General features: G+C 36.2%; 1 protein-coding gene across 3 annotated transcripts in view; it reads right to left on the reverse strand.

Annotated features, from left to right (window-relative positions):
* Positions 1 to 14,884, reverse strand: part of Tbc1d8b (TBC1 domain family member 8B) — a 71,961-nt gene that overhangs the window by 17,487 nt on the left and 39,590 nt on the right. For all 3 annotated transcript variants that reach the window (XM_074064248.1, XM_020167186.2, XM_074064249.1), the window contains exons 8-12: positions 10,298 to 10,447; positions 9,637 to 9,787; positions 8,619 to 8,833; positions 2,539 to 2,656; positions 723 to 1,008 (exon numbers count right to left, since the gene is read on the reverse strand). In XM_074064248.1, coding sequence (XP_073920349.1) covers positions 723 to 1,008; positions 2,539 to 2,656; positions 8,619 to 8,833; positions 9,637 to 9,787; positions 10,298 to 10,447 — 920 coding nt within the window. The remainder of the gene's footprint in view (positions 1 to 722; positions 1,009 to 2,538; positions 2,657 to 8,618; positions 8,834 to 9,636; positions 9,788 to 10,297; positions 10,448 to 14,884) is intronic.

Here is a 14,884-nt window from a genome sequence, read left to right on the forward strand (position 1 = left end):
AGAGCATGAAGAATCAAATAGGCTCAGTGTGTACTCAGCAAATACTACATAACCCAGTTGAAGTACAATATGGAGTATTTAGAGGCATCCAAGTGTAAATAAATGAAGCAAGGTATATTAAGGCCTTTCCACAGAGTTCTGAATGGTAGAGTGAGGCATCTGTATATTATTCTGCACAGAATGAAATTTCACACAGTATTACAACAGTTGCCAATTCTAAATCCATTCATTTAACATCTACAAACACATGTACATGTACATTTATACACCCAAGAAAACCACATGTGCTCCAATACAAAATAACATTCAACAAAAGCCATTAGGAAAATAAATTTCAACCCACATGACTGAAATTACTTGGAAATCATGATAATTTTCCCCAGTGGGTATTTAACACTATCATTATTAAAGGACTAGTCCTTTCCTTCTCAAATTACCTCTATACAGAGACACTGTACAGCTTAAATTGGGAGTATGAAAGTCACAGCATACTGAAAATGTGTAAATAACCTAATTGTTCACTTCAAAGCAATTTACTTTTGTTACATTCTATTTGAAGACAAAAGACAAGACTTTAGGACTGGCTCATTTAACAAGCTCTGTGACTTTGGGCAAATTAAAGTTTCTATGGCTGTTTCCTTACCAGTAAGCTCTGAGAATTAAACAACACACACAGTCTCTCAGATCCCCACCAGATTTAAATGTCATAGTTCTTACCATACCTGTTTAAAGCTGTCACAGCTTCAGCATCATCTTTACATGCCAGAAGTTTATCTAAATTATAGTCAAGTATTGCCAATCCCAGTTGTAAAATGGCCTTTATCCCATCATAGAAGAAACAGTCCACCACATTCACTGCACTTTCAATAGGCAGCACACTAATAAAAAGTGTAAGGAACCATGAGAGAGAAACTGAGGAAAAGAATGTCATATCGGTCATGTGTTCTGTCAGCTGAGGAAGGTGATCCCTGATAAGTTCTTCAAACACTGCCTGATCCACTAAGGCACCTGGAGAATATCAAAACAAATTTAACAATGAACATCTTCAAAAGGATTTGTTTCCAATACCTCTCCACTTAATATTAGCTTGCTGATAGATCTCATCTTTTTTCCTTAAATTTTGAACTCCTTCAGTGCCTTTTCTATATTCTATACAGCTCAGCATCTGCTAGTAGAGTATCATGAACTTAAAAGAACTTGAGAAATGTAATTTAAATTCATTTGAAGAGTTAATAAATTGAGTCCTTATTATTGGCAGAGAGCTGTATTAGATACTTAATGAAATGGCCTCATCTTCTAAGAGAATAATATTTTTATTTGTGTGGTGCCAGGGATGGAATTCAAAGTCTTGTGCATGCTAGGCAAATGCTTTACCACTGAACTACATCCTCAACCCTTATCTAGTGGAACTAAAGATAAATGAACAAATAGCTATAACAAAAGATAATACAATTGATGACCTAGCAACAACCCTGAAAGCTTATGAGGGTACAAAGGACACATGATCCATAACTTTTAAGACAGGGATCACAGCTCTATATATATTTGATGGCTGAAGAAAATATCATACAATTAACAAAGAACTTGATCCTTCTTTCCAACCATGCAAAAATATGAATAATGCATATAGATGTGGAGGTCTTAAGCTGATTAAAATCCCCTTCTCATCAAGAAACTAAAAACTTTCTCACTAACTCTGGATGTTTTAGGTCAATATTGCTTAGCAATATAGTGATTATACACTCAAAGTTTCTATTTTATTATACAACAAATGGGGTACTTTCTTTAAAAAAGTAACATATTAAACAATCTTTCAGATTATACATTCAGTACAAGAGGCTCTTCTCCTGACAGTGTCAGTGAATCTGACATTTTGATATTGCTTGCATTTTGTGTATTTTTCAACCTAATTTATCAGTTCTTCTATTTGACTGGTAACTGAATAGACAAGAAGCTGGGCATGATGGCACATGCCTGTAACCTCAGCACTTGGGAGGCTGAGGCAGGAGGACCCAGTTCTAGGTCAGCCTGGGCTACATAGTAAGGTACTGTCTCAAAAAATAAACAAACAACAGACACTAAAGTTGTTTAGAAAGAAATATGTGTCTGCTATGGTTTGAATGGGTACCCCAAATTTCATTAGTTGGAAACTTAACCCCCAAATTCATATATTAATAGCATTTGGAGGTGAGACCTTTGGGAGTTGATTGGATCATGAGGGCTCTGCCCTAATGAATGGATGAATTCATTCATGAATTAGTAATAGGTTATCAAGGGAGTTGGATTGTTATAAAAGCAATCTCCCTCTAGCATTCTTGTTTTGTCTGGCTATGTTACATCCTTCATCAAGTTGAAGAACTTGATTAGATGTGGAGTAGATTCTGGCACTGTGCTTGTGTACTACCCAACCTCTGCAACCATGAGGTAAATAAACCTCTATTCTTTATAAGTTACCCAGTCTGTGTCATTTGGTGACAGCAACAGAAAACAGACTAAGAGTGTATGTGTGTACATTTATACACAGGTGATTTGTTTTACCAATGATTCGACGATTAAAGTAATCAGGCAGCATTCGTTCACATACAGCAACCAGAAGCCAAAAAGCTTCTTCTTCTTTTGCATACAGAAGCAACACTGAAGTCAAAATGTTCATTGCCTAAATTTCACAGAAAAGATACAAAAAGGTAAATATTACTTAAATAATAACTGCTTTTCTTCTTCAAACAGTAGTTTTCAACAGTAACAAGAACAAGTGAAAGCATAAGACCACTGAGCTAGTAAAAAGGAAAACAAAGTGAAATCAGGCTAACATTTGATAATTAGTTATTTTATACAATTATATTCAAAAAACAAAAGCAGTGATATGAGTACAGAACAAAATAAGTAAAACCTAAGTTAGTAAAACCTAATTTAGGCTAATTTCAGTAGGTAAAAAAATCTTAATTATCACAAATCTGAAAAAACATAATTTTCAAGGAAATGCTAAAACTGGAGAAAACAATTCATCTGTAACTACATACTGGAGAATACCTCTTAGATGTCATTGCCCTTCACTGTTTTTCTTTTTTTCTTGTTCTTTTTTATTTTTTTGGCAGTACTGGGGTTTGAACTTACAGCCTTGCCCTTGCAAAGCCCCCAGCCCTTTTTGCTTTAGTTATTTTTCAAATAGGGTCTTGTTTTTATGCCTGGGTTGGTCTAGACTAGGATCCTATTTATGCTTGCCATGTAGCTGGGATTACAGCTGTGCAGTTTTTTATTGGTTGACATGGGGGTCTCCCAGACTTTTTGCCCGGGCTGGTCTCAAACTGCGATCCTCCCTGATTTCCATATCACAAGTAGCTAGATTATAAGCATAAGCCACCACACCTGGATCAGTCTTTGTTATTTTTAAAACTAAACATCTTTCTCCTATAAATTGGATTCACTTTTTAGTTATCCTAATTTTGAGCATTGAAGAATCAGTATCTGCTATATCCAATTTTGTTTCATGGCCTAGCGATCCTACTTATAAAATGTGTTTTAGATGTGCTCTTTTGTCTCCATTTCCATTACCACTCAACTTTCTGGAGGCCATAGATGAGGCCAGAGCTCATTCAGAGTCCCACTCCTAGAGAACTGTTGTTACTTAATCCATCTGATGAATCCCTGGAAGACTGCCCTCACAAGGCTATCTCTATTTAATCTGATACAGAGCTCATCTAGTATAAAAAAGCCTTTCTCCCAGGTATGCTTGTTGAAATAATCACAGGCATCTGTTGAATATGTTCTGAGGCACAAACAATAGTCTAATAAAGGGCTAAAAGGAAATCTGGGGGCTTTGATAAACTCTGACATAGTCCTGGGAATCTAGAAGGCCATAGAGCATATGCATACTCATAGCTGTATGTGTACTTAGGAAAGAACAGGAAAGGTCTAAGCTCTCACCTCTGCTAATCTTGAGGCTCTGAGCAAGCAGAAACTGATAGACCAAAGAAAATAGAGACAAACCAACAAACAAAAAGTTAGGTTTACTGAAAAGATTTTTTAAAGAGATAAAAATCTTTGAGACTAGAGGTATGGCTCAAGCAGCAGAGTGCCTGCTTTGCAAGCGTGAAGACCTGAGTTCAAACCCTAGTCCCATTAAAAAAATCTTTAAAAACCATTGAACATGTTTAGGTAGCCTAACCAAAAATATAAAAAATAAATAAACAAGAGGGGGCAACTCAAATTGTTACAATCTGGAAGAAGAGACTACTACTATTAACTTTCAGGAAACAGAAAGGTATGATGACAGTTGTATGCTAACAAATTAATAACCTATGTAAAATGGACTTATTTCTAAAGAAATAAACTACTGAGACTAACTAACTCAAGAAGAAAGAAACATCCGTATAGATCTATAATAAGTAAAGAGATTGAATTAGTAATGAAAACACTTCCCACAAAGAAAACTCTAAGAACAGATGGCTTTAACTGGCACATTCTACTAAACATTCGAAGAAGAATTAACACCAGTCTTTCATAAACTCTTGAAAAAAATAAGAGTAGGAAATACTAGCCAATTCATTCTAAGAAATCCCAATACCAGAATTACACAGACATCACAAAACAACTACATATCAATATATTTTATAATATATAATCCTCAAGAAAATACTCGAAAGCCAAAATCCAATAACATATAAAAAAATTACACCCTAAAACTAAATAGATTTATCCTGGGAATGCAAAAGGGGTTCAACATATGAACATCAATTAATGAAATATGCCATTCTAATAAAATAAAGGGGAAAAAAAATCACATGACGTGTCAATGGACACAAAATCATTAGACAAAATCTAATATTCTTTCATGATAAAAACTCAACAAGAATACAAGAGAACTTTCTTAATTTGATAATCTATAAAAACTCCACAGCTAACATTATACTTTATGACAAAAGACTGAATGTTTCCTTGTAAGACAAATACCAAGGCAGAAATGTACATTCTCAATACTTCTATTAATCCAGGTATGATGGTATATTCATGTAGTCCCTCCTACTCTGGAAGCTAGGGTGGGAGGATCACTTGAGCCCATGAATTTGAGACTAACGTAGGCAACGTAGTGAGGCTCATAAAACAAAAAAACAGAAACATCAACACTTATATTTAACGTTGTAATGGAAATTCTAATCAGATCAATTAGCCAGAAAAAAAAAAGAGAGAAAAGTACATCCAGATAGGGATGGAAAAAGTATCATGATTCAGATTCCATGATTTTGTATCAGAAATCATGATTTTGTACAGAAATTCCTAAGGACTCCACAAAACATCTCCTAGAATTAATAAATAAGCTTAGCAAGGTTAAAGAATATAAGATTAATACATACAATAATAAATTGTATTTCTGTATACTGGCAACAAATAATTAAAGTGAAAACAGGAAAACAAATCTACTATACTATCAAAAAGATCACAATATTTAGAAATAAAGTTAACAAAGGAAGTGTAAGACTTGCACACTGCAAACTATCAAATGTCCTTGAAAGAAATTTAAAAAGCTGAATAAATGGAAAGACATCCTGTGTTTATAGTTTATAAGATTTAATATTGTTAATATGTAATAATCCCCAAATTGATCTATAATAATGCAACAATTATCAAAAATCCAAGCTGGCTTTTTGGGGAAAGAAATCTGACAGACTGATCCTAAAATTCATATAGAAATGCAACGAATCTTAAAGAGCCAAAATAATCTTGGAAAAGAACAAAGTTAAAGGACTCACACCTCTTTAAGACTTCAGAACTCATAGAATTGAGATTGGTTAATTGATTTTTCAACAAGGGTTCTAAGGTACCACTTTGCACTCACTGGGATGGTTGCAATCAAAAAGAGAGATAATAAGAAATGTTGCCAGGAGTCACTAGCTATTCAGGAGGCAGAGATCAGGAGGATCATAGTTTGAAGTCAGCCCCGGGAAAACAGTTCAAGAGACTATCTTGAAAAATACCTAAGTAAAAAAGGGGCTGGTGGAGTGGCTTAAGTGGTAGAGTGCCTGCTTAGCAAGGGTGAGGCCCTGAGTTCAAACTCCAGTATTGCAAAAACAAAAAAAAGTATTGTTGAGGATATGGAGAAACTGCAATCCCTGTATATTGCTGGTGGAAATGTGAAATGGTGAAATCTCTTTGGAAAACTGTTTGGCAGTTCCCGAACAAGTTAGACATAGAGTTACTATATTACTTAGCAATTTCACTTGAAAGTATATACTCAGAAGAATTGAAAACAAGGCCCACACAAAAACTTATACATGAATATTCATAGGTGCCTTATTCTTTACAGTCAAAACATGAAAGCAATTCAAATGTTCATCAACTATTCAACAGATAAACAAAATGTGGTACAGCCATACAATGGAATATTATTCAGTCATAACAATAAATGAAGTACTGAAACCAATATGCTAAGCCAAAGAAGACAGGGACAAAAGACCAGAAATTCTATCATTTCATCTAGATAAAATGTCTATAAATAGGAGATAGAAAGTAGATTAGTGATTGCTTGGGTTGGGGAGAGGGAGAAATGGGGAGTAATTGCTAATGAGTATGGTACTTCTTTTGGGGGGATGAAAATGTCTTCAATTTGACAGTGGTGATGGTTGCATGACCTTGTAAATATACTAAAAAACACTGACAGGGCCAGGCATGGTGGTGCACAACTGTAATCCCAGCACTGGGGAGGCAGAAGGATTCCAAGTTTAAGGCTGGCCTGGGCTACACAGAGTTCCAGGTCAGTCTATCATACTTAATGAGGCTCTGTCTCAAAAACAAAACACTAAAAGGTGTAGCTGTACAGGAAGGAAGGAAGGAAGGAAGGAAAGAAGAAAGGAAGGAAGGAAGGGAGGGAGGGAAGGAAGGAAGGAAGGAAGGAAGGAAGGAAGGAAGGAAGGAAGGAAGGAAGAAAAGAAGGAAAATAGATAAGCAAGCAGGCTAGCCATAATGTGTCTGTACGGCTCACATGGAATTTTGATCAAGAATAATAAAACTTCTTTACCACATTAAATTCAAACTCTGCTCAGGCTTTAAAGATTCTCCATGATATTGTCCTACATAAACTTATTTACTTCTTGATTACAAGAGCTTAGCTGGTCTGATCTCCGTGGAAGACTTTTTCTCATCCGAATGGTATTGCTCATATTGTAACCTTGACACAAAATAACTTCCTCCTCTCCATGTCTCTAAATTTGCTCTAACCTTTTAGAAGCCAAAACCAAATGCTGCCTACTTTAAAACTATGTCTAAACTACTGCATCATATAGAGTCTCATAGGCTCTGTGGATGCAAGTTTTTTGAGAAAAGATGTATTATGTATCTTTGGTACCTTTCAGAGATCTTAAAATATGCTAAAGAATACTTGCTATTTAGATGGTTCATTCACTTAAACTGTTTATCAAAAAATACTGGGAAGTTTTGATGGAGAGAACTTAATAATCCTTATGGGTATTCAACCTAATAGAAAGTAATGTATGGCAGAGAGTGCTACCTATTCACCATAATCCAACCTCTCCTTCTTCCACAGTAGCTGGGCATGTCGCCTCAGCCCACACTACATTTCACAGATTTCCTTGTGAATAGATGTGCTCGTGTGATGAAGATCTTTCAACAGAATGTGGGTGAAGAGATATGTATCTGCTTCTAGGTCTAGCTTGTAAAATCTCCCATGACTGTTGCTCCATCTTCTCTACCCCTTCCTGTATGTAGTAATGGTGATGAAAGAGTAGCTTGGAAGCCTTGTTTTGAAGATAATAGAGTCAACTTTCAATCCATAGCCTAAGTCCCTGATTAGTCATAGAAGAGTACTGACCTAAATGCTCGCTTTCATCTTTTTATTCCTTTAAGAAATAATCTGTTGTGTTTCAGTTACAACCTGTGTTAGTGTTGGCAGTCTAGCCTGTCTAATACAGTGCCCTCCTAAAGGATTTTTTCCCACTGATTCCTTCACTGCCTACAAAATAAAATCCAAATTTCCAAAGTGACACAATCTACCTTACTTTTCCTCCAACTACTCTGCTTCATTCACCCTGTACTTTACAACACAGAACATGGCTCTATACACATGCCTCACTTCTACCTGTGTTGGGTTGCATTAATATTTTACCTAGAATGTTCTTTCATCCCATTTCTACACATCCAAAACTCACCAAATTTCGACTTGCAAGTGCTTCCTCTTCCATGAAGATTTCTCTAATTCTCTCAGGTGAAAATAATGTTTTAATATAAATCCTGACAACATTATATTCATCTAATAGTTTGTCTCACTTCTTTTTCAGTTTCCCAATGAAACTGGCCTATATATTAACACCTACTGGTCTATTTTCGTAGTAAGATCCTTATCTCATACACCTTTATATAGCCTTAAGTATGTGGCACAGCATCTTTTACAGAACAGGAATTCAATAAATATTTGTTAAACAAAAAAGAAAAATAAACTAATAAAATATCAATTCTAAGTATACCCACTACCATTGACTTACATTAATAAAATCCACAATCAATTTCAGCCCAACCTCTGTCCTGATTATCATAATTCTCAAGTTAGTAGAGTTGGATTTGATATGATGTTATTATGCACATAATGTGGGCTAACAGAGAAGTCATACCTGGCAGTATCCTATTTTGGGATTCCTATATGCATAAGCAGTGAGTACCCGCCTCAGAGCAGATATGCCAGTGTCACTCTGAAACGCTGGGTGCTCAGGCAGGGAGCGACGCAAATCACGTTCAATTTCTTCAGTAGCCAAGTTGCAGGTCCCTAGAGACTGTTCAACTACTTCAGCATAATAGCCAGGATTTGTAGCCATGTCATTAACGGCACCTGTGAAGATCATTGTATTCATATACAAAAAGAATATAATAAAGCAAGGATTTGCATACAGTAGCATATTTGTATATACATTAAGAACTGGATTTCATTACCTTGAAATTTAATGATATCTAAGCACAAAAAAAATGAAGGAAAAGAAAAAGTATTATACTAGAAATCTATAACATTAAGTTAATATTATCCATCAGAATAATATTTTCATGAGATTTTTTTTCCTTTTAACATTCTTTTGTATTTTTGGTAGTACTGGGGTTTGAACTCAGGTCCTTGTGCTTTTTAAGCAGGTGCTCTAACATTTGAGCCATGCCCCCAGTCCTTTTTTTGCTTTAGTTATTTTTTCCAACAGGGTCTTACATTTTTTGCCTGGGGCTAGCCTCTGCTGGAGATCCAGTTATTTATGCCTCCCACATATCTAGGATCACAGGCATGCCACCATTGGTTGAGATGCGGTGTCACTAACTTTTTGCCGGGGCTTGTCTCAAACTGAAATCCTCCCAATCTCTGCCTCTGAAGTAGCTAGGAAGATAGGCATGAGCCACCAAGCCCACCTCCTTTTACTTTCCTTTGACATTACAGCTAGAGATCCACCCCTCATTACACATATCTTGCCTAATAAATTATTCCCAGTCAATGGATGTGTAGATATATAGGTAAGTGCACATACATCTTTCTTTGAGTAGTCTGAACTTGTGTCCCAGTCATCTTTGTAATTCTTTAACTTTAGCTTAGTGCCTAATTTCTAGAAGGGGCATAGTTAATGTCTATTACATTAATAAAGTGAAAAAGTGTAATACCTGAAAAAAGCATCCAGAGCTCTCCTTTTAAGGTCTCTGGAATCCCTCTTACAACCAGATCTCGAGTCTTTTTGGTCCGAAACATGCTAACACCACGACCACATTCTGAAAATAAGATGTTCCATGACTGTTCCTTCATCTTCTCTTTCAACTGTAACAGAAAAATCAAGGCAACTAAACAGTGAGCAAAGAACATCTTCAATATAAGTTGCCCACCCTCTTCACATGAAACAGTACCTTTGGAGAACAAAAACCTAGAAAGTCAAATCAGTATTCTCACAGGAGTTAAACACTGGACCCTTGTCATCACCAAAGTCTTTTAAACCCATGTAAGCATAATAGCTGTAATTTACTATTTTAATTCTTAAACTCTAACACTGCCAAAAACATTGCACTTAGGAGGTAAAGCACTGAACCAAATTGACTTCACTTCAGCACTGATTAGAAATCTTTGCAAATAAAATCTAACATTCTCTTATTTTTCATTCTTGATAACAGTTCTTGTGTGTTGTGGAGCCAAACAAGGTATATAGTAGTATGTGCTGGAAAACCTTCTCAAATCTCAGAGAAAAGTTTTCAGTGCTGGTACTTTATAGTCTGCTCCAAAATTGTTTCTCAACAATTGTTCCAGTTTATAGATTTAAATATTTTGTTTTCCTACCATTTTAGAATTAAGAGTCTCCAAATTCTGAGGGTGAAACACTGTCATTAAGGCTTCGGTATTCACAGTTTTATTGCATTCTTTCTGACATGTTGAAGATGGCACTTCGAAATCATGAGATGGCTCTGTAGAGTCAGAACCAACAGCAACCTGAAAAAGTGTAATTGTTGGAATGTAATTGTTTCAGATGCATGCTTTAAAGTTTCTGTAAGAAAAATATTGTTAATGTTGTATCTGTCATTTATAAACCATAATCTATATTCATATATTAAATATTAAGGAAATGTCTCAGGGAGACATTGTTTTCCTATCAAAATTAGAAATGTCAACACACTGACCTCTGGAACAGTAAACTCAGAAACTCAGTGAGTACACTCCCTGCAAAAGCAACAGAATACTGGCAAACATTTAAAATAAACCATTTTAGACTGTTAGCAATTAATCAAAAGTATAGAATAAACTGAATAGCACCTATTCAAGAAAAAGTAATGAGGGCTGGAGTGCTTGTCTTGCATGCATGAGGTCCTGGGTTTGATCTCCAGTACACACACACACACACACACACACGCACACACACACACACACACTCACAGAAAAACTGATGAACTTGGTAAAATAGCAGCATCTGGATTTTACCTTTAAAATATTTCCATCCTTCCTTCCTCCCAAACACAGACGTGTGGTAGCCATGAAAGCCAGCAGTATGACAGTCAGTGATCTTTTGAAGCTTCATTAAAAATTCCATCTCCACGGTCCAGTCAGTATTTTGACCAAACTGGAAGCTTCTGGAAAATCTCTACTTCTAAGGTCTTATCATTTGATTTGATTCACAGCTCGTTCAGTGGAAATAAGCCTAAGGCTGTGAACTCATTTTAGGGAAAAAAAAGGCCTGGCTAAAAACTTATAAGGAAGTTATGGAGAACCAGATGACCATATGGAACTTTGAAAGGTTCCAATATATCACATGTGCAGTACTGTGGGAAGCCCAAGGAAAAAAACGGGACAGAAGAGGCCTCAGTTATTCAACGTTGGCTGTTTTTGAAAGCAGGAAATAAAACTATCGCTGATTTGTAAACTGCCTGAAGTTTGAGTTATTCCTTCACACAAAGATTTCCTTGGAAAAAAAGGTGGAAGACTTAAAGACTTAAAGCATTTAAGGAAATCTGACACATAATTAAGTGACTAAATTATATTGATTCAGAAGGTGATCCCAAGAAGGAAGTCTTAAAAATAAGAACTTAAAAAAAAAGCCAAGAAAAAAATATCCCTGAGGGTGAACAGTTGTTGGATTTCATAAACAAAGAATATAAATACACAAATGTATTCAAAGAATTGAAGAAAATGATGCTTAAAAAATAAAGGACCCAGATACTCTCTATTCACAAGTCCATAGAGCCCGAGAACAATGATCAGTAAAGAGGGCATATATGTTAAGTTTTCTGGGTCACACAGTCTCTAGTCAACTTGTAGGCTATGTTATTACAATGATTTTGCACTCTAAAGCAGCTACTGATAAAATGTAACTGAATGGCATGGCTGTGTCTAGATAAAACTTTATTTAAAAAAAAAAACAGCTCCTAGGTTGCTAAACTCCATCCTAGAGGAAGGTGGAGCCATTAGGTGGAAGGAATCTGCCTCATCCTAGCCAACTTTCATTCAGTTGTGCCCTGAGAGAGAAATAAACTCTTGTGTTAAGACACTGAGATTTGGGGGGTTGTTTTTATTTATAACAGCATATCCTAACCAATAAGGAAGCTTGGGGTGATATTAAAAAAAGGAAGGTTTCACAGAGGAGGTGACATTCAACTTGTACCTTGACGGGTAAGTTACTGTGCTGGTAGGCAGGATGACGAAAGGGCATTCTGAGGAAAAGTAGAATCCATGTGAGCCAACTGACTAAAGAGTAAATTGTAGAAGTTATGCTATGAAAGGGACATGAAAAATGGTCAACAGAAAATGAAAACCAAGAACTGAATGTCTGAATAACAAAGCCAGGAGAAAAGGGGTAGAAATGTACCGCTCACTGGGTTGTCTTGCTGTCCTCAAATGTCCTTCATTTCTCTATCTTTGTCCAAGTGGCATCTCCCTGCCTAGCATGTCCTTCATTCTCCTACTGCCTTAAATTCCATCTTTCATTTGGGACTTAATGAAATCACAGCTTCCTCCATCATCCAGAAACAACAGGACCTCTCTGCAAGAGTACAAGTTTTGAGGCCATATAGTCCTGGGTTCAAATTCTGACTCTGTCAATAAGGGAACCTAACTCATTGAATATAAACGAGTCCAAATTTGCTGAGTTTGGATACTTTTTCACTCCTAGTTTCTCTACATGACAAATAATTCTCAAAATAAGAAATGACTTATAGGCAAAGATCAAAGCCAGGGTCACTGTGTGGAAGGGAGTTAAAGCAAGGGCATGACTACAAAGCCTTTAGGTAAGATCTCAGAAAGATTTAAGGTGGTGCATCCTAGACCCTTTGAAACAAAGAGCTTCTGAGCATATGTTGGAAACTCTTTCTGTTAAGTAACAGAGCTTCTAAAGAATATTAAGGGCAGCTTGTCCAGGAGCCCAAGGTAATAAGAGACTAGGAATATGGCTTTTGTTTAATGGAAAGGATTGATAAACTATTTCATAAGAAGCTTACACAATTTGTAAAGGAACTGTTTTGGCTTTGAAATAAAGGGATTGAGAAAGGACCAGATGGGAAAAAATTGGATCCAATAAAAGGTAGGTAAAAGATCTAAACAGATGCCTAATCAAAGAAGATATAAATAAATACCAGGGGTGAGGATGTAGTTCAGTGGTAGAGCATTTGTGCCTAATATGTGCAAGGGCCAGGGCTCAATCACCAGCATCAAAAAAATTTTTAAAAAAGATATAAATGGCAAATAACCATACAAAAGTTGTCCAACATAATTTACCATTAGGTAGCTGCAAATTAAAACAACATTATGCATCTATTAAAGTGGCTAAAATAAAACACTGACATACCAAGTGCCCTTATTAACTTCTGGTGCAACCACTTTGGAAGATTGTTTGGCAGTTTCTTACAAAGCCAACATAGTCTTATGATTCAGTAATTGTGTTCCTAGGTATGTCCTCAAATGAACTGATTACTCATGTCCACAGAAAAACCTGCACATGAATGTTTACGGCAGCTTTAGTCATTAACTGCCCAAATTGGGGCAATCAAAGTACTCTTTATTGGGTGGATAAATACTGTTCTACATCTAGAAATGGAATTATTTCCAGCAATAAAAAGAAATGGGTTATCACATCAAAGAGAGAATAGACATGGAGGAACCTGAAATGCATAATGCTAAGTAAAAGAAGTCAGTTTGAAAAGTCTACATATGACATAATTTTAATTATATAACATTCTAGGAAAGGCAAAATTATAGAGACAATAAAAAGACAAGTGGCTTCCAGGGATTGGAGGGAAGAATTAACAGGTAGAACACGGGGAACTTTTAGGGCAATGAAACTATTCTGAATGATACATTTTTTTGGTGGCCCCTGCTTCCTAGGTAGGTGCTCTTACTGCTTGAGCCACTCTACCAGCCCATTTTTATGATTTTTTTTTTCAAAATAGGGTCTGGTGAACTACTTGCCCGGGACTGGCTTCAAACCGCTATACTCCTGATCTCTACCTTCTGAGTAGCTAAGATTACAGGCATGAGCCACTGGCTCCCAGCTTCTGTATGATACTGTAAAGTATGAATTTGATAAAACTCATTCATAGCACAAAGAATGAGCCCTTTGTAAACTGTGGACTTTAGTTAATAGTGAAGTATTAATACTGGCTCACCAATTGTTAATCAACGTACCAAACCTTATTGGGGAGTTAAAAATGTTCTAAAGCTGATTTATGATGGTTGTACAACATAGTAAATTTATTTTCGATACTATGGAATTGTGTATTTCTAAAAAGGGGAGGGGGAGGGTGGGTACCAGTGGCTCATACCTGTAATTCTAGCTACTCAGGAGGCAGAGATCAGGAGGATCTTGATTCAAAGCCAGCCCTGGGCAAATAGTTTGTGAGATGCTATCTCAAAAAAAATCCATCACAAAAAAAGCTTGGCAGAGTGGCTCAAGCAGTAAGAGTGCCTGCCTTGCAAGCGTGAAGCCCTGAGTTCAAACCCTAGTGCTGCCAAAAGAAAAGGGTAGAGGGGAGGGTAAAGGAGAGTACAGAGAGGGTTAATCTGATTAAAGTACAATATATTTATGGGTGAAATACTATGGTGAAACCCCTTTGAACAAGGAATATACATTTGAAAAATGAAAAACTGGAATGAAAAACAGGTCCTGTTGGGGAGTGGGCACTAGTGGGAGGGGGAAGGTAAATGAAGAGGGTGAAGATAAGCATGGTCGATGTATTTTACATACTTGTGTGAAAATAGAGCAATGAAACTTGAAATTATTTTAAGTACAGGAGAGGGGGGTGAGGGAGAATGATGGAGGGGATGACTCTAACCAAGGTACACTGTAAACATATATGGAAATATACAAGGAATATATGTTAATAAAAATGTAAAACAGGTAACATATGCAAAGTAAGATGTGCTCTAATAAAGATATTTTTTAAA

The sequence above is a fragment of the Castor canadensis genome, chromosome X, assembly GCF_047511655.1.
Source record: "Castor canadensis chromosome X, mCasCan1.hap1v2, whole genome shotgun sequence".
Classification (NCBI taxonomy): Eukaryota; Metazoa; Chordata; class Mammalia; order Rodentia; family Castoridae; genus Castor; species Castor canadensis.